This window comes from Brassica rapa, chromosome A03 (genome assembly GCF_000309985.2).
Source record: "Brassica rapa cultivar Chiifu-401-42 chromosome A03, CAAS_Brap_v3.01, whole genome shotgun sequence".
In the NCBI taxonomy this organism is placed as follows: Eukaryota; Viridiplantae; Streptophyta; class Magnoliopsida; order Brassicales; family Brassicaceae; genus Brassica; species Brassica rapa.
The window spans coordinates 30081278-30107923 of NC_024797.2; the positions used below are offsets into that span (position 1 = coordinate 30081278).

Genomic DNA, 26646 nt, shown 5'->3' on the forward strand with positions numbered 1-26646 from the left:
ATTGTGTGACGTGGCCAGATTGTAATAAGAAAGAGACAGGACAACAAATCTGATATCTGTCGGTGGAGACAAGACGATACTGTAATTAGGTTCACAATGTTAAATTTAAAAGTTATGGGCCAAATCCAAACTAGCTAAAATAATATCTAACATATACTAAAAAGGGAATATACTGAGTGTTTAAGGTGTCCACTTCTACAAAGAAAACCAGCCAATAAAAATCATTCGTTTTGCCACGTCATTATTATTTATCCAGAGAAAAATTCAAAAGGCTACCTTTGGGCTTTATATTGATTTTAAAGGTCCAGATGATAAGACCCAGATTATTTCTTTTACTCTCAACCTGTACCCTAGAAACAAAACAAAAAAACTCTAACGACGCCAAGATTCCACTTCGTCTTCTTCGATTAGTCTCCATCCAAAATCTCAGTTACTAAACCTCATATGCATCAATCAATTGTGCTCTTCAATACCCTCTTAATGGATTCGTTTCGCCTCCTATTTCTCCTTCTTGATAAACCACTTCGTGAAAACATGCATTCATTGAATCCTGAAAATCTTCTCCCAAGAAGTTGAAACTATGGCGATGAAACCACACAGCAAGTCCCCTATCTCCTCCGCCAAGTCTCACGTAGGTATGCTCTTCAAAGATATCTCACCAAGTCCACACGAATCCGAGTTACGTCTGATACACTTCTCATCTACGAACAGGTCTGTGTGTTTGTTTGGCCTAATGTTTTTTTCAAACCTCATCATCTAATTAATCTTCACAAAACACTAAATGCTTTATGACCCGACATGACACTGTGATTCAAGGGTTCCTACCATCAGGAAGTGTTCATAGATATTTGCCTCACATGAAATAAGGAGAAGTTTACAGACATCAATTTCTACGGATCCAAAAGCAAAGAGGTATATCGGGTGGTCAACTCTCTTTTGCTAAGCTTGCTAAAAGATGCTCTTTGTTGATTATAAGACGCTCTTATTTCTTAAATTTAGTTTCGAGTTATTAAACATGTCTAGGCCCTTGCGTAAAGACAATCTTTCCAAAAGATAAATATTTAGGTAACTAGAATCAAAGTCTTATGGCAACATCTTTTTCTTACAACCTTGAATCTCAATCGCTTTTGCTTCGTTTGAACAGTGAAGTTTTCCTGGCCTTTGATCCAATAGCAACATCTGAACTAACAAATAGACAAAATTCCATGAGATCGCAACCTCATTACTATTTATGTGGGAAAACCAAATCGGCAAGGTCACTTAATACTTATAATCATGATCATTGTTTGAGTAAATTTAGCTTTTGCTACTTAGTTTGCTTTACAGTTTAAATCCTAACGTTTTAGTTTTGCATGTGCAGACGATCAGACACATTTACGAAGAACTCTACATTGTTGTTGCCATCATTCCTTAATTGTTCCTCTTTGCTCAGGTACCATACTAAATTCATACTTTTGCATCCTTTCAAAATTTTCGACACACTTTTTGTTGTTGTTTGCAGTGTATATAGACGTTGGTTGAGGAAAATGAAAGCAAAGACAGGCCAAATGAACTGAAGTATCTATCCACCATGTTAGTGGTTGCAGCTAGAACAAACTTCGAAGAAATGGACTTACTGGCTTATTGTTTTGGTGGTTGTAACCATTTCGAGCATCACAATAGTGTTCAGTATTTATTGGGAAATTTTCAAGGATTGGGGTCTCATGGACCGCAATTACAAGGAGGAGCATGGGATGATGAGTATGAAAATGATGACGATGATTATGCTGAGAAGTGGACGAGGAGAGGAAATGATGGAAATTGGTCGGCCAGTGGGTCATTTGGATTGGGTAGTGATAGATCCAAAGTCTGGAAACCAGTTTGATGTTAATGAACTTCAAGACGAGGAAAATCTTTCTACTGCTAAGAAGAAACATTACCGTAGACATACATATTCTCAGATCCAAGCAAATGGAAGTGTAAGTTTAGTATTTTCTTTTTTTCATTTTGATTTTATCCTCTCTATGTGTGTAACTCATATCAAAATATTTTTTCTGCTTCATCATTCCAATCTGAAAAGCAGGAATGTGTAAATATGGGGGAAATGAATAATATCTGGGATGGATTGTTTCTTTTCCATGTAGTCTAACACCGAAAGCTGTTAAAAACTATAAACTGGTATGTTACATTGAATCTGTAGCTTTATGAAATAATATATATTTAATCACAGTACTCTACTGTACAAAATTATTGTTTATAACAAAGACTGGTTATAGATATGATAATGTATGAGAAAAATCTTCTTTTAGGATGTTACATTGAGTTGTGTGTAAATAAATTATTGTAACGTTGAAACTCTTTAAGCTTTGCCGAGTACATAGAGTTTGCAGTTATTCATATACAACTGAACATATATTCATCGGTCATCTTCCTGAGTCTGGCCCTGTTCGGCGGTGATGCACGGCGGAGTTGCAATGGTAAAGTCGTGACGTCTCACTACGTTTTTCAGGCCTTGAGTGGACAAGTGTGTACACACCTTTGCTTTAATACAAGCTCTAACTGCAGTATTTTGAAGACTAAAAGCTTCAGCTTTCAAACGCTTACCTGAATCAACTGATTAGGATGATTGTCTAATTGTGGAAACAGACATCATTTATCATATGTTTTTACTATAGGACATTATGATAATACCGGTTTAAAGAACGATTCGCCTGGTTACATAGATGTTAATCTAATCATTTGTGTTATATACACTACAAGAAAACACAAGTTTTACGAGGGCAGTTTTTCTCGTGATTTCGTCGTAAAAGCAGTGTTACGAGGAATTAGCGAGGAAACCCGTTTCGTCGTTATACGTTTGTCGTAACGCATATATCCTCGCTAATTCGTCGTAGCGTAGCGAGGAAATAATTTCGTCGTAAAAGCGAAGAAGAATATTTCGTCGTAAAGACCACGTAAAGCTTCCACGTAAGGACGTCGCTAAATTTCCTCGTAAATACCTCGAAAGCCATTCCTCGTTAAAGCCACGTAAATAACTCGAAAGTAAATACTCGTAAAGTAAACGTAAATATCTTGATAGCTTTCCTCGTAAAGACCACGTGAATTTTCCACGTCATTTCCTTGTAAACATTTCCTCGTAAAAACCTCGTTAAGCTTCCACGTAAAGAAGTCGCAAAATAGCTACGAAATTACTTCGTTTCGTTATTTTACAGAAATAAAAAAAATTATAATTAAAAAAATTATTTAAATTATTAATAAAATTAAAATTCTAAAAAAATCAAAACCAAAATATTTTATATATAAATAAGTTTTGAATTCATAATACAAGAACCGAAATTAAAAAGAACTAAGGGTCGTTAATCGCCCGGTAGAATTCATCACTCCTCGCCGTTACATCCGCCTCGGCATGTGAGTCGTCGGTTGGTGACTACCTGGCTCACCGAACATCTCTCTGTAATGGGCAGTAAGTCTACCTTTTCGAACCTGAGAAAAAAATTTAATTTTTTAAATTTCCGTCAACAGTATATTTTCCAACATTATCCACCTAATCAACACTAAATAACATAAGATCCGTAAACTTATCTAAATTCCCTATACTAACCGCCTAATCTACCTAAACTAACCAAATTAGAGAGGAATTAGAGAGGCTTACCATTGCAACGAAACAGGGAGGAAGTGGAGAGGAAGTAGAGAGGAAAGAAAGAGTGAGCGCTCGGGGTGTATATATAAGATTACATTCCGTCGCAAATTCCTCGTAATTTTACGACGAATTACAGAGGCCCGTGTTTTTTTTACGACGAAACAGCGAGAGATTACAAAGGCCCGCGTTTTATTATACGAGGAAGTTACGAGGAATTACAAAGGCCCGTGTTTTTTAGGTACGAGGACGTTACGACGATTTTGCTTACGTGGAATTACCGAGGAAAGCTTCCCTATAAATATACCCGTAACTCTCCTTCTCAACCCACACCCAAACTCCCAAATCACACCCTATCTCACTTCATACTCTCAAATCCAATCCTATTCAAATTATAAAAATTTGAAAAAAAGGAAGAGAAGAAGATATTGGAATTTATGTTGGTGAGACTTAAGTAATATAATTGCTGGAAGTCTTGCCACATGTAAATCCAGTATATTTCTTCTTCTTTTTTTTTCTAGTTTTTACGGTACGAGGTGTTTACGACGATTTTGGTTACGAGGTGTTTACGACGATTCCGTCCTACGTGGAATTAAAGTGGGCCGCGTTCATCATTTACTTTACGTGGTATTTACGACGAATCTCTCCTACGTGGTATTTACGACGAATCTGTCCTACGTGGTATTTACGACGAATCTGTCCTACGTGGTATTTACGACGAATCTGTCCTACGTGGTATTTACGACGAATCTGTCCTACGTGGTATTTACGAGGAATTCGTCGTAAGTTCGACGTTAACATACGAGGAATTAACGAGTATTCCATTTAAATCCCTAAAACCCGAAACCCCAAACCCCAAACCCCATATTCCTTATCTTCTACTTCATATATTCCAAACCCTATCTTTATTTTCATTCCAAACCACAATTACTTATTTTCATTCACTCAGAGAGTCTTACGTGGAATTAGCGTGCCCCGCTTTCTTTATTTTTTTTTAATTTCGTCGTAAACTCCTCGTGGCCTTACGACAACCTTACGACGATTTTGGCTTGCGTGGAATTAGCGTGCCCCGCTTTCTTTATTTTTTTTAATTTCGTCGTAAACTCCTCGTGGCCTTACGACAACCTTACGACGATTTTGGCTTACGAGGAATTAACGAGTATTACGTATAAATCCCTAAAATCCGAAACCCCAAACCCCATCTTCCTTATCTTCTACTTCATATATTCCAAACCCCAAACCCATCTACCCTTGAACCTCAATCTATTCTTTCACCTCAAACCCTATTTATAAAATATTCCAAACCCCAAACCACAAGTCCATATTCATAATTAAAATAAACTTTCACATTACCTTATTCATAAATCAAACTCCCACATTATCTTATTCATAAAACAAACTACATAAAATCAAATACATCAATCGGATACATCAACATTCTCGTCATCACTAGAAACATCATTATTTTCATTAAACTCGTCTTTAACAGCTTCGTCTGTGGCATCGTCGGTAAGATCTTCGTACTCGTGATTATGCGGATCAATGAGAAGGATGTCATCAATTTCTTGTTCAGGTTCCTCGACTTCATTTATCTGTTCTTCTTGCAATGGTGGTTCTTCTCCACTGATAATTCGTCCTCGAGGTGTAACTTTGATCACAGCTAACCAATTTATACCCGAATCTCTCATTCGAGGGTATGGAAGGAAGCTAACTTGGTCTGCTTGTGAAGCTAAGATGAAAGGCTCGAATTTGTTGTACCTTCGTCCACCGTTGACATCAACTACACCGAATTTGTTAGACCGAACACCTCTGTGACGACGGAATCGAACCATTCACATTGGAAGAGGACGCATTTCAGCTTCAATATCCCTGGAAATTCGACTTCAATAATCTCCGTCAAGATCCCGTAGAAATCTATTTCCCCTTTCACACATATTCCATAGTTACTGGTCGTCCGCTGTCTACCATACTCATATGTGTGAAAAGTATAGCCTCGTGTGAAATTACGACGAAAATTAATTGGATGGCCAAAAAAAACGTGAGCTACCTACCAAGTTGGTGGATTCAAAATTTCCTCGTTAAGTACACATAAAGTATTTCGTCGTAAAGAACTCGCGAAGTTTACGTGGTATTTACAAGGAAATAGTGTTTCCTCGTAAAAGCCACGTCAATTTACATCGTCTTTACGACGAAATTGTTTTGTCGTTACCTTACGACGAAATAACGATGCTTCTCTTTTTCCACGTACTTTCCTCGTAAAATCAACGTACTTTTACGAGGATTATTTTTCCTCGTTAATTATCCTCGTTAAACTTACGTTTTCTTGTAGTGATATACTCATCTAACGTTTGTGTACTCATATAGCTGCATCAAATTCAGAAACTGAGAGTTGGAAGAACAGTTTGAAAGAATCAGAAAGACTGCAACAAATAACAAAGAAGCAAATATGTAATTGTTGTTAGTTCGATTTAAGCCAAGCCAACTATTGTAGATGTGCTGTTCAGAGTTCCGCAAGTTTTATTTTTCACAATAGGTTTTACGAGAATGATTTTTTAGAATAAAAGGAAAATTAGAAAATAAAATAATAAAAAAACAATAAATACCTTGAAACTCAACATAAAAATTTTAGTTTCCAAAATTGTTTAGCTATGAACAAGAAGAACATGAATTATAAAATCCAACTTAAAAATCATAAATTTGGAAAGAAATGTAACAGTAACTTGAAAATTATTAACCAATTTACTTAATATTTTAAAATTATCAATTTAGTTATACTAATTTTAAAATATTAATAGTCATGTCTAATATTTATTTTCAAAACAAAAATAAACTTAGTGATAGATATTATTATTATTTGCATGTATGTCACATCATTTAAATATCTAATCTTAATAATTATAATATGTATAAATTTATCAGAAATACAAATAAAATATTAGTTGTTACTTGCGTAATTCAAATATATTTTAATAAACTGAAATGAGTACAAAGGGTATTTTATTCTAAGAGATAAAAATTTGAGGACTAAGCTTTTTTGATCTAAACTTATGTTCTTTTTGATTCAAAAAGTACTATTAACTTATCACAACACTCCAATGATTTTATCGTGTTTGATAATGACCTATACTATATCTCAAGATTTATTTTTCACAATAGGTTTTACGAGAATGATTTTTTAGAATAAAAATGAAAATTAACAAATAAAATAATATAAAAACAATAAATATCTGGAAACTCAAAATAAAAATTTTAATTTTCAAAATCGTTTAACTAAGAACAAAAAGAACATAAATTATATCTTACCAGAGTAAAAAATCCAAAGATTTTGAAAAATAAAATAAAAAACTTAAAAATCATAAATTTGCAAAGAAATATAACAGCAACTTAAAATAATTAACCAATTGGATTGATATTTTTAAATTTATCAATTTAGATATACTAATTTTTAAATATTAATATTCATGCTAATATTTATTTTTAAAACAGAAATAAAATGAGTGATAAATATTATTATTATTTGCATGTATGTCACATTATTTAAAATATTTAGTCTTAATAATTATAATACATATAAATTTATCAGAAATACAAATGAAATACTTGCGTAATTCAAATATATTTAATAAACTGAAATGAGTACGAAGGGTCAGATTTAGTTTTTATCATAAACCAAAAAAAACAGCATATACAAAAATTATGAATTTAGGTATATTTATATTAAATTGGAAATTTTATTTTGAGGGAGAAAAATTTTGATGACTAAACCTTTTTGATCCAAACTTATTGTTAAATATTTTTTTTAATATTTTATACACAAAACTAATTTTGAGAGGAAATTATAATATCTAATAAATAGAAAGTAAAATTGTTCATATTGAATAATAAAATATAATAAATTATCAATATATATATTATTTTTTAAAAGTAGGTTTTTATCCTTTTGTATTAGATCATCTAAGCAAGTAATGTACCAAAAATTGAATCATAAGTACATTTCTTAAAAACAAACAAGACTTTAGTTAATTATCTATAAAAAATTAAAATTACATATTAGTTTTAAAATGTCATAAAGTGTAGGATATCAGGTACAAGAACAACGTTAATAAACATCTTTTAGCGTTCAAATAATCGGTATGCGGTAGTTAAGCACCTTTTAATAAAATATTTTTCTGAATGCCTAAATAGATTTTTTAATAAGTTATTCTACAAAAATATTTTGTTTAGATCCTATTTTTAAAATAATGTTTTCTAAAAATTAAAGTTGCTTCAAACACACAATACATATTATGATCTTTCAACTCTTTGCAGTTTCACATACTCAAGAAAAAATACTTTTATAAGTTTACAAAAAGAAACATTTTTAAATATATACTTAAAACATATTTAAAAGACATAATCCGCGCGTAATGCGGAGAAAAGATCTAGTATAACTTAAGGGATGAGAAATCAATAATTCAGTGGAGTTTCCAAATATATCAGTTCATAGTCCATATCATCGCCGTACTGTTATTTTAAATAAATACTAATGAACAGGCCTAGCCATGAAAAAGTTGGGACTGGAAACACCCAAAATTATGGGCCTGTTATTTTAAATAAATAACTTTAATGAAAAAATAAATCTGAAGCCAAATTGATTCTAAATTGCCACCTTATAGGAGACTACCAACAACTTTAATCAACTAAAAGAACATACTCACACTGCCCACTCCGCATAGCAAAGAAAAACTTTGAGAGTTGTTTGAATCACAAACACGAGAAAACAAAACCCTTCACCACATATTGACAAGCTAGCACCAACGCAAAACTTGATATGTTTTTGTAGATGTCAAGCAAAGTTGCAAGATGAACTTACATTATTACATATTTACATTCACTTACTATAGAAAAAAAAAGCCAAAGTGAACATAAGTACCTTGTTATCAGTAAGCATCTAGTTGCAAGAATGTCAGTGGTTGTGGAAACTAACACAAGTATATGACAAATGCAAAAGTAAAAGATTGTACAATGCCAATTGCTTAGTTTCATGCATGGCACTTAAAATAGAGTTTAGAAAAGAGTTCTCCTGTTAGAGATTCATACTTTATAAAAAACCCATGTTAGTTCTTTTTTCTGACAACCCATTTCATTGAAAATGGAAAAACCCAAAACAGGGAAGTACAAAGCAGCTCAAATCAAACCCAAATCCATCGATACATGTTTAGACCAACTCCATCGGGAGTGCTTAGAAGAGGTTCCAAACAAATAAAGGCAAAAAATAAATGAAAAAAAAGCAGAGAACCAATCTTTAATTTGGGATTTTAAGAGATGGTAAGAACCCATACGTGGCAACTTCTTATTCGACTGCAATGAATGTCTCTCTTTCCTTCCTCAATCATTCACCCTCTGAACTCCATCATAATTCAGTCAGATTCATCGGCGTCATCTTAAGATCGAGAATCGTTGGAAATGTCTACGTTTAGTGGCGATGAGTCCGCTCGTTTCTTCGGCTTCATCGGCGCTGCCGCAGCCCTCGTCTTTTCTGTTTTATTTTTTGTCTCATCTTTGCGCTCTGGTATTGTTTGTGTTCATGATGTATCTCTAGAAGTTTCGGTTGTGGATCGGCCCGATGAAGTTAACCGATCTGCATATTCCTCTTATTGGATTTGATTTGACTTTAGCTATATTCAGTCAACTATCTGTTTCTTTCTCGGATTCTAGATTAGGCATTGGCAGACCCGGCCCTAAGCATGTGCTGGAGGCACATTTGCACAGAGCCCGTTGCAATTTTTGGGTATTTTAAACTTACATTAGGGTCCAATATTTTTGAAGGTATTTTTGTATGAAGAAATAAATCTCAAATATTATTATAGAACAGGATCCATTCTGGAGTTGAGACGGGCTAATGCCGCATTGGATCAGATTCTTGTGATCTGATTTTTTTAGTTTTCTAAAGTCATCTGTTCTTTTCCTGACATAGCCAATGTAGCTATAGGGAAAATTGTGCATTACCGTGGCTGGGAAGTAGAGATTTACTTAGTTATCATCTGACTTTCTTTCATCCCTTGTCAATTCTCCCTTTCTCTTTTTGTTCCTCCTTGAGATCCAATGCTCGTTGACTTACTTTCATTTGATCTAATAGAAGAATACAAGTATTTTGTAATTTCCCTGACCGTGGTGGAGTTTACTGTGTGACTAGGCATGGGAGCTGCATATGGGACTGCCAAGAGTGGTGTGGGTGTGGCATCTATGGGTGTCATGAGACCTGAGTTGGTCATGCAGTCTATTGTCCCTGTTGTTATGGCTGGTGTCTTGGGTATCTATGGTTTGATCATTGCTGTTATCATCAGTACTGGTATTAACCCCACGGCTAAATCTTACTACCTCTTCGAAACAAAATTTTTTTCTAAAAAATGAATCTATAAAGAACAGAGGGAGTATACAATTGTATTGTTTTATCTATCACCAGAATCAACTTCATCATATTTTTTCTCAAAACTAAGGATCTCGGGAATTGGTCAGTATACAACTGGTTGGTGCATGGTACGAAGAGTTTCATATAATAATTGTTTAGCAAATGAATAAGCGATAAAGTTCTGTCTCAGCTCCAGTAAAAAAAAAAGGTTTTGTCTCAGCATTCAATTATCTTCCTTTGAAGTTTTGTCTCAGCTTCAGTAAAAAAAAGGTCATGTCTCAGCATTTAATTATCTTCCATTGAGCAGTTTTAAATTTCGTTTTGTTTTTTTTTGTAGAGAATTCTTTTTTTTTGACTAAATTTGAAAAAGAAAGCCTATAGAACATATCATATTCAAGTAAGGTTGTTTGTAGAGGAAATTTGTTACCAAAATCTTTATGTGGTGAATTTCTTCCTCGAACCAAAGTTGTTCGACTGAAACTTAAATCTCAGACTAAAACCGAGGAAGATGATGAAAGAGATTTCAATCTTACAAATATATAAACTATTATGTGTTGTTGGTACATATCATACTTTATAAACATAAAATGCTTCCAAAATAAATCCATATATATTTCAAAATAATATCAGAAATGTTGTTTTCCATTTTTAACAACTTTTTCTGAATGTAACCACTCTGTAATCCATATTTATAAAATATATAATTGAAATAATAATTTATTTGTGAAAGTTGTAAAATTAGAATTTTGTTATCAAATAATTTAAAATATAGTTATCTTGACCCGGAGTAATATTAATTATTTATTTTCATTATAATTAATTTCTAAAATGAATTTTCACAATCCCTAATTTTAAATACTGCACCAACTTAAATCCCTAATTTTTTTTCTGATCCCTAATTTCATGGCTCGATTTCAAAAGATTACATCTTTTATATAATTTTCAATTAACTATATTTATTCTATCTCTGCCCTTTCTTTTCTCTTATTGTTAAGAGTTTCATCTCTTCATTATTTTTGGGGTTTGAGTAAAGCAACAAAAAATTTATCTAGCTTTATGATTACTTTTATTTAAGTTGTATGATTATATTTATATGATTCAGCTTGAAGTTGTTTTAGTGGATTATGCAAAGGAAGACAAAGAGACAAGAGGCTGCACAAATAGATACCATACCCTGTAAACAATAAAGTAAATACTTTTATCTAAGTTAACCATGGAAAGTTTCAATACTATTGAGTTTTTTTGGTGAATATTTGGTTTATTATGGATATATGACAAAATAAAGCTAGCAAATCCTGCTACTAAAAGCATCTGCATCAGTGAACTCCATGGAAAGTTCACACAGTTTTCGAAAAAAAAAATATTAAAATAAACAAAAGCAATGAATCTATCTCTTGGGAGTTCATTGCACTGAACCCGGATCATCACTGTAGCGCGGGTCCCACGACACGTGGCGGCCCGCGATTGGTCCGATTAATAATTTTTTTTTTCAAAACAAATATTAAACAGAAAAAATAATAATAAAAAAATACTTTGTGAACCCCTTCCATAGAGTTCACTAATGCAGATGCTCTAAGGAACGTGAGATGGCATATCAGCGGTTCTGTGTGGATGAGTTTAAAGTGATATTCTAATAAATAGAAGTATTTTAGCTTATTATCATTATAAATTGTTATAATTTCCTAGATACATTTACACAGTTTATGACTTTATGCAAATACAAATTGACATTATTTCTTGACACCTAGGAATAGTAGAAGAAAATTTTACTTGTGTTGGTACATTTCATCCCAAAAATGTAATTTTAGTTCGTGTTAAACATAATATCACATAAAATTAAGAATTTTTCTTGTACGTAGTACGGGGCTAGAACACTAGTATATATATATTTCATAGAAGAAGAAAGAGCAGTATTCTTTTTAGAGCAGCATTAACGCTGTCTCTTAGTAGATTTTAAGAACTATGGGGCCCGCCAAAAAACCAAAACCCAGCTCTTCTTACTCTTCTGCAAGAGGCGAGTTCAGTGAAATATTTATACTGTTTGCGGGCTCCACTGACACATGGTGGTCAGCGATTGGTCCAATTTTATTTTATTTTATTTTTTAATCGGATAAAAAAAATATAAGAACCCACGCTCCCCGTGACAGCGTTAATGATGCTCTTACGTGTTAGCTTTCTCATTACTGATAAGACTATCTCCAATTCTACACTATAATTTTCTCTATATTTCACTCTAAAATAGAGTAACTCTATTATAGAGTTGGATTTGCTCCAATGGTTCACTCTATAGTAGAGTTACTCTATAATAGAGTGAAATATAGATTATTCTTGTTTTTTCACTTTATATTTGGAGTAAAAAAATAAGATTACTCTATATTTCACTTTATTATAGAGTAACTCTATTATAGAGTGAACCATTGGAGCAAATTCAACTCTATAATAGAGTTATTCTATTTTAGTGTAAATTATAGAGGAAAAAATAGAGTCCTCTTGGAGATGCTCTAAATATATATAAGTTTATATGCATTATGTAGCTTATAATTATTTCAGAAGCCAAGCGTAACAATTATATTTTATTGAAGAAGAAGCTCCTAATTCTTATATGTTAGCTTTGATACAAAAATAAACATAAAGTGCATTTAAATCAACAGATAAGAAGTTTAGGTCAAAAGCCAAGCGTAACAAAAATATAATTCATGGAAAAGATACACACCACAAATGAGTTGTCTCTTCTTATGTGTTAGCTTTCTGATCACAGCTCGTTAAAATCAAAACTATAATGAAAGTATCAAAAGTTTTGTGTTTTAGATCTGTGTCTTTAATAGATCCGAATTTAATCTTTTATTTGTCAAAAAAATATCAAAAGTTTTCCAAACACACAAAAAACATGTTTGATTAATAAGAAAATGCAAAGCACCTCAAAAATCTAAGTGAAACTTAAAAAATCCAGAACCAAAAAGAGAAAAAGTTATACCTGGTTGGCAACAGCTTTGGCCATCATCCTAAGACCAACATTATCGGCGTATATAACGTTGGTCCTTAACGTTTTTATGTCGAAAAATAAATGAAAAGAAAACAAAAATAAAAGAGACGTGGGTTAAATAAGAAGTTTTGGGGAGCGTCCTTATGAGGCACGTGTCATCACGTTAAGCCTTTAGGTTTCCTTTTCTCCGTTCCTCTTTGTCTCGACTGCGATTTCGTCGACACAGCTTCGTGTTCGATCAATCGACACCGTTCTCCGGCGAATCGAATCTAAAGCATCTCCGGCGAATCGAATCTATTTCACAGCGAATCAAACAGCAGGTATTTGTTCATCTCTCGTGTCCTCCGTTATGCGTTTTAAAAGCCGATCTATCTCCCAAAACTTGGTGATTTTTTTTTCTGTTACAACGGTTTCAAAGCTGTCTTTCTGTTTGTAGGCGATAGACGAGTTACTGACCGCTCAGACCGTTCAATCACGACGATATCTCACTTCATCGATAGCTTGGCCCCAAAACAATTAAAGAAAACTAAGGACTCAATAAGTCCTACCAATAATCTTCTAAATTTCAAAAATCCTTATATTTGTCCTAAACTACAATATATTCATTAAATATGTTAAGGACTTGGTTTGGGACAAAACCAATAATGTTGCTCTTAGGGAACTCAGAGAACCACAACACATTGGTCCTTGTGTCTTTTATGTTTGACAAACCTGAACCCACAGGGCAACACAAAAAAAAAAAATCCAAAACTTGATGCTATCAGAATTCAAAAATCAAGAGACCAACAATATTTATAGTCAAAAAAGATCCAAGATTACTAGCTGATTCAAACTAAAGCAGACATTTTTTTAAAAAGTCACATCGCTCATACAAAAATGAAGAGTTTAGGCAAAAGATGTAAGCTTTACAGAAGTAAGGCTTGATTTTTAATCATGCCAGAGTTGACTTTCAACCAATAACAATACATGCTAGTAGCATTGAGAGAGAGAGATAGAGAGGTTCTTCTTTCTTTGACACAAAAGAAGAAGAAACTGTAATTATTTTTATTTATATTCATTCAAGCCCGAATGAGCAGATATTTACAAGAGATTATCTTTTACCACTCACTGATTATAACAGCTTTATTTATTTATTTATCAGATGTATCATCCTTTTAACATAACCACAACTGCTTATTATTATAGTATATATTTTCGAATCTTTTCCCTCACTCATCACTTCTTGGATCCTTTTTTCGCTGCCGCCTTTTTGAGCTTATTGATCCGCTCGCGGTCCACATCTTTCTGAGTGTTTGCGAGCCTTGCCACGCAGTTGAGCTCTTGTTTAGCGTTTTTCCTGGCTTCTATCTCCTTAGCCTTGGCTTTGCCACGGGCTTCACGCTCCTTCTTCTCAGCAGCTTTCTGTGCATCAGACTTCTTGAACAATTTTGCAACAGCTTCCATATTAAATCCCATTTTATCTCTCAGTACACAAAATGAAAGAATAGAACACACTTATTTATACTACAAAGTATCTATAGCTACACCTACCAGTTCACATTTTTTTTCCTTTAGCTTTGATTCTTTTGTTAGTTTCACCAAACAGTTTTCACCGGTTGAGTTATTTCATTACTCTTATGTTTCCTAACATACTAGTATATATATTCTTTGTTTTTTTTTTGTAAACTATGTACTTGTTATTTTTTTTAAGAATTCTAAAAATAAAAACACTAACCACTGACTACCTAAAATGAAAAAAAGGACAAATTAACTCATCTTCTTTAAAGTACGTAGCATGTATAAGGAGAACTGAATGGTAGTTTATCACACTCGAAATTGGGGGTCATGCAAAACTCGGTGTAAATTATCTATTTTATATTACAATTATATATGAAATTCGGGTACAGAGCTATAGGACATAAGTCTTTGGTTAATAAGGGAGTTTGTAAACTATATTTACAAGCAACCGCAAATACGAATAGAAGAGTATTTATTTTTAAGATATAAATAAAGAATTTTTACTTCTTCTTTCTTTTTAGAACAAGAAAAATAGAATTATATACTTGTCATTTAAAAAAAAGAATTATAAACAGAAAAACACCAACAACTGACTACCAAAACAGAAAAAGAAACAAATTAACAACCGTTCATCGTCTTTAATTTACTGTCTACTAATCGGAACTTCCTAATTATATACTATATATTATTATTTTTTATAAACTACATATATACATATATATATATATATATGCATATTCTTATAATTATGATCACCAACTAGTCTATAGTTAACTGACCCAAAAAGTACGTACGTACGTAGCATGTATAAGGAGGATTGAATGGCGGTTCTTCAGTATGTTTGGTCAACCTCATGTCTTTTTGCAACCTTCTGTGTGTGTTAATGATATAACTTTTGAATATTGTTTTTGTAAATTTTTATGATGCTTTTTTTTATTAAGTTCTGTTGAGCAACTTAAATATTATACGTGTTTATAAGCTAATTTACCTGTTATTTTGGAAATAATTTTTTAACACATATCGTAATCACATCTATCAAAATACTTTTATTTTGTATTTTTTTTCTTTTTGGAAAATTACTTAATATAATTATATATTTATAACAAAATCTTTCGTTCTTTTAATTACAACATAACATGACACATTTTTCTAGTCCAAAATCTCATGGAAAAAAACACATAAGAAAAACCATATTTTGTCAACATTAATAATTAACTATAGATCTGCTTCAGAAAAAAAAGAAGTTAGTTTTGTTAATATTAAGCCATCGCTGTGTAGGTGTTTCCGATTAAGGAAAGAAATCATAATTCAGTGAGTTTCCAAATACATCAGTTAATTAAAACAAATAAGCCATACTCATTGTCATAACTTTACTGATAAACTACTACTAATATGTCTCAAAATCCTCTTCTCAAAAGCTTCAAAATCTCAATACAACATCTTCCATTAGCTTTACTTTCTACAGTAAAGAAAAAGGCTTTGGTGATATACTCTCAACAAGCTATAAGAGAAAGCAATACGATACATGTTTGATGCGTAAGGTTTCCAGATTGTCTAGAAAAACTCTTTGGGGATGTTGTACTAAGCCACGTAACCATTTCTGTTCACACGAGGGTAAGAATCTTAAAAAAAACGATTCCCATACCAACCTTTAATCAGATAAATTTATTTGGAGCATCTACACACACACACTGCCCACTCCGCATAACACCGAACCAAACTGGGAAAGTGAAATTCAAGCATCTCAAGAGTTTCAGACAACACAAGCCTTGTATCGCAAGAAAGCAGACAGGAAACTTTATAGCGGAATAGAGAGGCACTAATCTTCTTCCTACCCCTATAGACAGATTGAAAAAATAGACTTACTAGAGTCAGCATGTCCTGAAGATAGCCACGAAATGGGGTCTGTACCGCCTGGATATGGAATAACAACCTCAAATTACAAGTTACAACATTCAAATGACCAGTTACATTATTATTGATATGTAGCCTTAACATGCAATCACCGTTTCATAACCTTAACCTATCAATTTCCACAAACTTCTACCAAAAGACAGCCTTAGAGCGTGTTAACATTCAATATTCGCATTGAGAGAGACAGAGAGAGGTTTTATCTTTCTTTGACACAAAAGAAGAAGAAACTGTAATTATTTTTATTTATATTCATTCAAGCCCGAATGAGCAGATATTTACAAGAGATTTTCTTTTACCACTCACTGATTGTAACAGCTTTATTTATTTATTTATCAGATGTATCATCCTTTTAACATAACCACAACTGCTTATTATTATAGTATATATTTTCGAATCTTTTCCCTCACTCATCACTTCTTGGATCCTTTTTTAGCTGCCGTCTTTTTGAGCTTATTGATCCGCTCGCGGTCCACATCTTTCTGAGTGTTTGCGAGCCTTGCCACGCAGTTGAGCTCTTGTTTAGCGTTTTTCCTGGCTTCTATCTACTTAGCCTTGGCTTTGCCACGGGCTTCACGCTCCTTCTTCTCAGCAGCTTTCTTTGCATCAGACTTCTTGAACAATTTTGCAACAGCTTCCATATTAAATCCCATTTTATCTCTCAGTACACAAAATGAAAGAATAGAACACACTTATTTATACTACAAAGTATCTATAGCTACACCTTCCAGTTCACATTTTTTTCCTTTAGAGCATCTCCAAAAAGGAACTCTATTTTGAAGTTTCCAAAACTCTATATTTGAAGTTTCAATGTGTTATTCTCCAAAAGTAAAACTTCATACATAACTTCAAAATTATTTATATTTTACACTATGGTCCTTATATTTGTCATAGTTGATGTAAATTCATAAAACTTCTATAATTAACTAGTACATATATATAAATATTAATTAAAAAAAATTTACACTAAAATATAAAATTATAAATAAAAGTACATAATTAATATTAAACTGCAAGCAAATATTACATTATTCCATAAAATTATTTCTATAATGCTCCCATATATGATCAACTAGTGCATTTCGAAGTAAGAAATGATTCTCTTTATTTTTTATTTGTAGATTACGAGCAAAAAAAATGTTGAAATTGAATATCCTCATAATATGGCTGCTGATAGTTTGATATCATCAAACGAAAAAAATCCTTGATCTTTTAAAAGAAAGTACAACAAGCACGGAAAAAGGTCATGAGATGATTGAATTACGACTGCAAAATGAAGCAAAAAAGTTAGCTTTTAAAGAAGTAAAAGACAACAATAAAATATTGCTAAAAAACTTAGCTTCTATCAATGATGTTAATATTCGTGAATACATTCAATCTGAACAAGAAAGAATCATACGAAAAATGCGTCAAGAGCAACAACAACAATCATCTTCGGTTACACAAAATTTGTTTGAACAATATTTTAGAGATTTTGGAGGTCCCGGAGAAAATTTATCAGACTATTAGTGTTGTTATAATATTTAAATTTGAGTAATAATTATGTCTTCATGTGTCTTTTTAATAAGTTTTTATTATGGTTTTTTGTAATATTCTTGTTGTTTAATTCTAGTTTTAAAATATTATAAATCTTGTTTTAAATTTTTATTTATTTAATTTCATGTGTAAAACTTAAATTTATAAAAAAAAATTGAAATATTTATGAGATATAAAAGTTTTAAGGATTAAAACAATAAACAAAAAAATATTTAAGAATTATAAATATGATGTATAATTATAAGGACCAAAATGCAAATAAAAAGATGAAACTTCAAATTTGAAGTTTTGAAAAGTGAAACTCTATATTTGGAGTTTCACTCTTCAAAACTTCAAATTTGAAGTTTTGAAGTTCCTTCTTGGAGAGCAAAAAACTCTATATTTAGAGTTATAGAGTTTTTTTTGGAGATGCTCTTAGAGCATCTCCAAAAAGAAACTCTATTTTGAAGTTTCCAAAACTCTATATTTGAAGTTTCAATGTGTTCTTCTCCAAAAGTAAAACTTCAAACCTAACTTCAAAATTATTTATATTTTACACTATGGTCCTTATATTTGTTATAGTTGATGTAAATTCATAAAACTTCTATAAATAACTAGTATATATATATAAATATTACAGAAATATTAATTAAAAAAATCTTACACTAAAATATAAAATTATAAATAAAGCTACATAATTAAATATTAAACTGCAAATAAATATTACATTATTACATAAAATTATTTCCATAATGCTCTCATATATGATCAACTAGTGTATTTCGAAGTAAGAAATGATTAATCTCTTTATTTTTTATTTGTAGATTACGAGCCAAAAATTGTTGAAATCGGATATCTTCGTAATATGGCTGCTGATAGTTTGATATCATCAAAAGAAAAAATCCTTGATCTTTTAAACGAAAATACAATAAGCAGGGAAAAAGGTCATGAGATGATTGAATTACGACTGCAAAATGAAGCAAAAAAGTTAGCTTTTAAAAAAGTAAAAGAGAAAAATAAAATATTGCTAAAAAACTTAGATTCTATCGATGATGTTAATATTCGTGAATACGTTCGATCTGAACAAGAAAGAATCATACGAAAAATGCGTCAAGAGAAACAATAACAATCATCTTCGGTTACACAAAATTTGTTTGGACAATATTTTAGAGATTTTGGAGGTTCCAGAGCAAATTTACCATACTATTAGCGTTGTTATAATATTTAAATTTGAGTAATAATTATGTCTTCATGTGTCTTTTTAATAAGTTTTTATTATGGTTTTTTGTAATATTCTTGTTGTTTAATTCTAGTTTTAAAATATTATAAATCTTGTTTTAAATTTTTTTATTTAATTTCATGTGTAAAACTTAAATTTATAAAAGAAATTTGAAATATTTATGAGATATAAAAGTTTTAAGGATTAAAACAATAAACAGAAAAATATTTAAGAATTATAAATATGATCTATAATTGTAAGGACCAAAATGCAAATAAAAAGATGAAACTTCAAATTTGAAGTTTTGAAAAGTGAAACTCTATATTTGGAGTTTCACTCTTCAAAACTTCAAATTTGAAGTTTTGAAGTTCCTTTTTGGAGAGCAAAAAACTCTATATTTAGAGTTATAGAGTTTCTTTTGGAGATGCTCTTAGCTCTGATTCTTTTGTTAGTTTCACCAAACAGTTTTTACTGGTTGAGTTATTTCATTACTCTTATGTTTCCTAACATACTAGTATATATATTCTTTATTTTTTGTAAACTATGCACTTGTTATTTTTTTTTAAGAATTCTAAAAATAAAAACACTAACCACTGACTACCTAAAATGAAAAAAAGGACAAATTAACTCATCTTCTTTAAAGTACGTAGCATGTATAAGGAGAACTGAATGGTAGTTTATCACACTAGAAATTGAGGGTCATGCAGAACTCGGTGTAAATTATCTATTTTATATTACAAGTATATATGAAATTCGGGTACAGAGCATAAGTCTTTGGTTCATAAGGGAGTTTGTAAACTATATTTACAAGCAACCGCAAATACAAATAGAAGAGTATTTATTTTTAAGATATAAATAGAAGAATTTTTACTTCTTCTTTCTTTTTTGAACAAGAAAAATAGAATTATATACTTGTCATTTAAAAAAAAGAATTATAAACAGAAAAACACCAACAACTGACTACCAAAACAGAAAAAGAAACAAATTAACAACCGTTCATCGTCTTTAATTTACTGTCTACTAATCGGAACTTCCTAATTATATACTATATATTATTATTTTCTTATAAACTACATATATATATATATATATATATATGCATATTCTGATAATTATGATCACCAACTAGTCTATAGTTAACTGACCCAAAAAGTACGTACGTAGCATGTGTAAGGAGGATTGAATGGCCGTTCTTCAGTATGTTTGGTCAACCTCATGTCTTTTTGCAACCTTCTGTGTGTGTTAATGATATAACTTTTGAATATTGTTTTTGTAAATTTTTATGATGCTTTTTTTTATTAAGTTCTCTGTTAAGCAACTTAAATATTATACGTGTTTATAAGCTAATTACCTGTTTTTTTTCTATTAAAATAATTGAATATAGGTGGAAAGATTTTTTTAACTCATCGTAATCACATATATCAAAATACTTTTATTTTGTATTTTTTTTCATTTTGGAAAATTACTTAGGGGGTATATTCAATTGAGAGTTTTAAGTGATTTGTGTCAAAATGATAAATCCACCGTTATTGAAACATGAATTTTAAAAACTCATTTAAAATCCAGTGTTATTGAACTTGAGATTTTTTAAAGTACTATGAAATCCACTGTTATTAAAAATATTTTAAGTTGTGGAATTTTAAAGTTTTCAAGTGATTTTAGAGTGTTTGGGTGGAGTTTCTTAGTTAAAAAAAAATTAAACTCAAATTCCATGGTTTTAAGTGATATTCTAGAGTAGTTTAATAAAAATCATTTTATTCTATGTAATTCATTAAAATTATCTAAAACTTCATTAAAAACCAAATCACCTCAAATTTTAGATTCAATACACCCTCTCTTAATATAATTATATATTTATAACAAAATATTTCGTTCTTTTAATTACAACATAACATCACACATTTTTCTAGTCCAAAATCTCATGGAAAAAAACCACATTAGAAAAAACATATTTTGTCAACATTAATAATTAACTATATATATAGGACTTCAGAAAAAAATCTGAAAAGCTCGATTCTTAGGCTTAAAATAAGAGCTGAGAGTGTATATTGTAGGCTCAGCGAGGCACAAATTGATTTTCCGGCGAGATCTTGAGAAGGAGATCCCAAAGTGAGCAAGAGGTGTAGGAGACTTCGATTACAGAAACGAAGACTAGGAGAGTCCTAGGGGGAAGAAGAAACTCCGGTGATGGCGAAGTGAAGCACCGTCAAGATCAATACCGTGACTTGGCTCTGTTTTTCTCTCGTCAAGAGAAGGAAAAATTTTGATTTAGGGTTCGTGGGAGACCAGATTTGGGGCTAAATGAGTATTGCTATTTTTCTAAAAAAAAAATTAACTTATTAAACTTAATCTTTTCATTTGTTTAATAACTGAATTAATTACTTTTTTAATAACTGAATTAGTGAAAACGAAACTGGGTTAATAATAGGGTTTAATTGGGTTATCACAAAAAAAATGGCATAGGGACAACTTATAGTTGGATTTATAGTATAGGGACAATGTAGTTGTATTTTTGTTGCATATTTACTTATTTCCCATTAAATTAAGGCAAATAAATCTTTACTTTGTTATTTAGTATCAAGTATCAACTACTGTATATAATATGATTGCAAAGTTTCAGCAAACCAGTCCCAAAGGGGTCCATGACAAGGCTAAGCTTGCACATTAACTGAGCTTATACTTAAAACGCTATTCAAGCATCATCAAACACAATTATCATTTCAACAAAAGTTGAGGCCCTCGGAATATCTCTCAACTCCTCGATGCTCAAGTTCTGATTTTCAAGATAGGGGCTCACTGAGATTCTTACCTTCTTTAAACATTTAGAGTTAGCTAGGATATACATCACAAATTCTTTCTCTTCTTCTGTGCCTCCATATACTCTATACTCAAAAAACTCGAGATGTGACGACAAGCATCCAGCAATAGAACTTGGTTGGTTCCATGAAGATGGGATCACATCTGTGTTAAATGCCTGAGAAGCAATGAAGGTTATATATTAAGCAAATAATGACTAGTATTTTAATCCGCTGAAGCTAAAAGAAGAGGCTGATATATATACTTACATAATCTACCAAAAGATCTTTAAGTTTTGGAGCATTTTTAAGTAAAAGTAAGAGTGCTTCCAGCCAGTCTGATCTATCTGGATATATTCTTAACTTTAGAAGTCGAGAGAACTTGACTGTGCTAAAAGGCAAAAGCTGAAACGAAACAAACGACAACATATACAATTAATTATATGCAACAATGTAACCACAACTAACATGTTTGTTACACCGATAAAGAGATAGAGAGCTACCACTTGATCGGTGGTATGCAATACAAGAGACCGGACTGCTGAAAGATATGTTTTCGACTTGTCCATATCGGAGAAAGACTTTACATCGATTGATGCATCCTCAAGACAAGGCATATTCTCAATCGAGCAAGAGTCTCCAGAATGATCAGTGATGGAAAAGTATAATAACCCCGGAGTATCGATAGCCAAACACTTACCGGTATCGACTACCTCATCGTCATCTGGCAGTGACGAAATAATATCGTCACTAACATACAATAAGCCTCGTAAAGAAGGAATTTTCACACTAAACTTGGTTATATTGTCATCTCTGTTTCGTCTGTTTCGCTTCACAGTCAAACAAATAAGAACTGGACAATGCGAAAAAAAACTTTCAAGAGAAGCATCATCTCTATACACTACGTAAAAAAGGTTAAGAAAAATGAGGGACGGGAGGCAAGAAGACGATGGGAAATCCAAAAGAACTTTGTGAGAGAGAGTTAGTTCCTTGAGTGTTTCGCAGGTGTAAAGGCTCTTAGGCAACCTGGTTGGACCTGTGGACCATGACAGCTTGAATCTTAGCACAACCACACGGCGGTCAACAGCTTTTGCAATCCACTTTCCGACATCAATATCACTAGAACATCCCGGACCAAGTTTGATAAGCAAGGTTTTTAAGACAGGTGCATTGTGGAGTTCCATTGACTTATCAAAAAAACACCAACTAGTCTTCTTGCTCTCCTCTTCATCATCATTGTCATCAACAACTTTATCATCGTCATCTTCATCATCATCAGAAAAAAAATCGTACTCAAGTTTAGGCAGGATCGTCCAGATAAAGCGCCATCTTTTAGACAAAAACATGGTGGCAATTGCATCTTTAATAGGTACATGCAATAGTATTCTCACAAGCAGATCTTCGGGTAAAGCGCTGATCTTATCCTCACAAACAGTCTCTTCAATTTTGTCCTCAGCCATCTTCACGAGGCAAAACCTTAGGAGAAGGATTCAACGTCAGAAGAAACACAAGGAAATCGCTACTAACATGTCTACTACAAAGCATTTTATATATAATAGGTCCCACATATATACCAGTGCGCGGATTTTTTTTTCAAATAAGATATGAATAGAATAGGTATTGTTTTATAGGAATTTTTAAAACAAAATATGACATATGGAAAAATATCTTTCTTGATTTTCTATTTAATTAGTTAGAAATCTATATAAAAAATCTGAAATAAACTTAAAAATCTCAAAAATTCAGATAAGCACAAATACAAAGAAACACCCACAAAAGTATACTTATCTCACTATTTTAAAAAAAACTAGATATGGATTCTTGCATACACAGATTTTGTTTGATGTTTTAATTTAAAATAATTAATTAAAAATTTAAGAACTTTAATTATGTTATAATATATTTACTTTATAAATTATAATTTATAAATTACCTGATTTTTTATTTTATATTTCTAATAATTTATTAATTTATTTATTTGTAACAGTAAAATTCAATAGAAGTATAGCTTAATAAAAACATATCCAAGTTAAATGAAAAATATAAACCAATAAAATTATTTATATGTTATTTCAATTTGCTTAAAAATATTATACTAATTCTCCACCTTATATATACTAATGTAAAATAAAATTATAATTTATGATATAATTATTAAATATTCTTTTTGTAAACTGTGATGATGTTTTTTTAATCAAATTTTCTTGAGCAACTTAAATATGATATGTATTTATTAGCTAATTATCAGATTTGTTTCTTATTTAAAATAAAATATACTTATAAAGAAACAAATCTTGATTTCTTATTTTGTTACAAGATATGAGCCCTGCAATGGGTTTTTGTTTGATGTCTTCATTTAACAAAAAATATAAAATAATAAATCATTTTATCATGGTATTATGATTGTTTTTTGCATATGTTGTTTGAGATTTATTCGATAATTAAAATGTTTTCACACATAAATTCAAGTTAATATTTATATTTTATAATCACGGTGTATAGATGAGTTGTTATAAACTTTATACTAAGGATTATAAAAAATACTATACATAAATATTTAAACTGAATACAATCTGAAATAAGAAATGAAAAGTAAAAAGAAATGAAAGTTAAATACACCAATCGAATCAATGACAAAATTATACATGTTCTTATGTACTAATTTAATGTTTTATTAAATAAATCTTTAAAATTTTATTTTGCTAGGATTGTTTAAAAAAAGAAAACATTCTATTTTATAAATCTCCTTTTTATTTACAATAAAAAATATAAAATACTCTTTTAAAATTTTGTTTAAGATTTTAGAAAAGGTAAATTACTGTCATATAACCTATTACAATTATTTTCTCTTTAGAATTTCATAAAAAAAACATATTTATATCAAATAATTATTTTTAGTTATTAATAAATATTTTCAAAATTGCTATTTTTACAATTCATATCAATACTAATTGTACACTTCCTTTGTTAATTAAATAATGTTTAGTATCAATACTAATTTTACGATTCTTTTTTGGTTAGGAATTAAAAATATTATACAAATTTCTTTTTTTAGGGTTTTTTTTATAAAAAAGGAAAACAACTATCAAATATTTTTTTTACAATTTTGTAGGGTTTTAGAAAAGGAAATTAATATTACATAATCTTTTACTATTATATTTTGTCAAAGATTGTTTATCAAAAAAATTCTATCAAATAACTATTTTCAGTTAATATTAACTATTTTCAAAATTTTCAATTGTCAAAATTCGTTTTTTTAAGTATCATTAATATTTTTACAATTTTTCTTGTAAATTGAATAATTGTTACAATCATGTTTATCATTAAATTTTTGAAGTAAAAATTACTATTAAATAAAATTTTAGAATTGTCTCTAGTCATGATTTAAAAAGAAAACGAAAAATTCTTAATTGGTTAAGATTAGAAAAGAATTTTCTTTTAAAAATCACTTTTATTTAAGACTTTATAGGAAAAGAAAAAGTTATTTTCACATAATGAAAGTTTTTATAGACACATTCACAATCTATTTTTTTAATTGACACATACCACAATCATATTAGGTGAAATATTTGAAGTTAATTTTGGTTTATATTTTTTAAACAAAATTCTTAAAAATAAAGTTAGTTAATTATAAGAAAAATAAGATTACTTTACGTTTTTATTTTATTTAGACTTTTAAAAAGGAAAATGTTTATTTTATTTTTAATAGAAAAGTTCTGTTTAATTAATTATTTATTTTGTCTTATACATACAAACACATATTTGTCATATGCACACATACTCATGTACGACAATAACATCAAAATTAAAAGTTATGCTAGCATCATAAGATATAATAATGATAATAAAATGTTAAGCTGTATCAAGAAATTAAAAAAAAAATACTCAGGTAGTATTTTTCATGTAAATACTATTGTGTTTTGTAAAAATAATATGTGGAAGCTTAAACCTAAATATATATGTGAAATATTTGAAGCTATTTTTGTCATAATTTTTTAACATATAATTATCTATTAAAAAGGAAAGTTATTTACTTATAAGAAAATAATAAGAGTACTTTTACAATTTTATTTTAATTATGCTTTTTAAAAAGTAATATTATTTATTTTAAAGTTATTTTTTCATGTTAATAATTAATTGTACTTGTAGGATTTTACAATTCGTTTTTGTTTAACATTTGTTTCTTAAAAGTTAAAGTTAAAGTTAAAAGTTAACTGAAGTCAGTTTCCTATGTGTCGCTCTCACGTTAACTCTCACGATGGTTGATTACACTGATACCCTTAATGAATTAACTTACATTTAAAATACTATTATTTAATATTTTATTTAGTTTCCTTTTAAAAAAATTCCGAAAATATACACATATAATAAAAAGGAATTTTTTTATAAAGTTAAAAAAAGAAGAATTTCAAAACGAAAATATATGTATATATAATATGATTTTATAAATAAGGGAAAGTTCACAAAATAGTAATATTACATTTAAAAAATATTTTTAAATAACATAAAATATAATTTTGAACTAATAAAATACTTTATTTATATCTATATTTTCTTAGATGAAAATTATAAATTTTTATCTAACGTGATTTCATTTAAAAAAATTACACATATAATCTTGATATTAGAAACATAAATATTATTTCTTTTAAAACATAATTTAAACAATACAAAAAAATTCAAAGTAATAAAAATATTTTTATATACCTGTATATTTTC

At 30.2% G+C, this 26646-nt stretch overlaps 1 protein-coding gene, 3 long non-coding RNA genes and 2 pseudogenes across 5 annotated transcripts; 2 read left to right on the forward strand and 4 right to left on the reverse strand.

Moving 5' to 3' along the window:
• Positions 1-119: 119 nt before the first annotated feature.
• On the forward strand, positions 120-3138 carry LOC103862123. Its single transcript, XR_004456255.1, has 2 exons — positions 120-1432; positions 1502-3138. It is a non-coding gene; the product is annotated as an uncharacterized LOC103862123 (long non-coding RNA).
• Positions 3139-8712: 5574 nt separating this feature from the next.
• On the reverse strand, positions 8713-9924 carry LOC117132933. Its single transcript, XR_004456695.1, has 2 exons — positions 9789-9924; positions 8713-9134 (listed from the first exon to the last, which is right to left on the reverse strand). It is a non-coding gene; the product is annotated as an uncharacterized LOC117132933 (long non-coding RNA).
• Positions 8989-19350, forward strand: LOC117132932. Its single transcript, XR_004456694.1, has 3 exons — positions 8989-9136; positions 9792-17878; positions 19095-19350. It is a non-coding gene; the product is annotated as an uncharacterized LOC117132932 (long non-coding RNA).
• LOC117133182 lies at positions 12549-12633 on the reverse strand (annotated as a pseudogene).
• LOC117133181 lies at positions 12668-12769 on the reverse strand (annotated as a pseudogene).
• A 193-nt stretch (positions 19351-19543) lies between the features above and the next one.
• LOC103862124 (putative FBD-associated F-box protein At1g05080) lies at positions 19544-26118 on the reverse strand. 2 transcript variants are annotated; one of them, XM_033288565.1, is made up of 4 exons: positions 22431-26118; positions 22198-22332; positions 21942-22106; positions 19544-21363 (listed from the first exon to the last, which is right to left on the reverse strand). In XM_033288565.1, the coding sequence occupies exons 1-4, from the start codon at positions 23385-23387 to the stop codon at positions 21295-21297; spliced, it is 1326 nt and encodes a 441-aa protein (XP_033144456.1). In that variant the 5' UTR covers positions 23388-26118; the 3' UTR covers positions 19544-21294. The 2 variants fall into 2 exon arrangements, with proteins under 2 accessions (XP_033144456.1, XP_009138083.1); XM_009139835.2 differs by having other exon boundaries at positions 19544-22106; positions 22431-26117.
• Between the last annotated feature and the right edge of the window lie 528 nt (positions 26119-26646).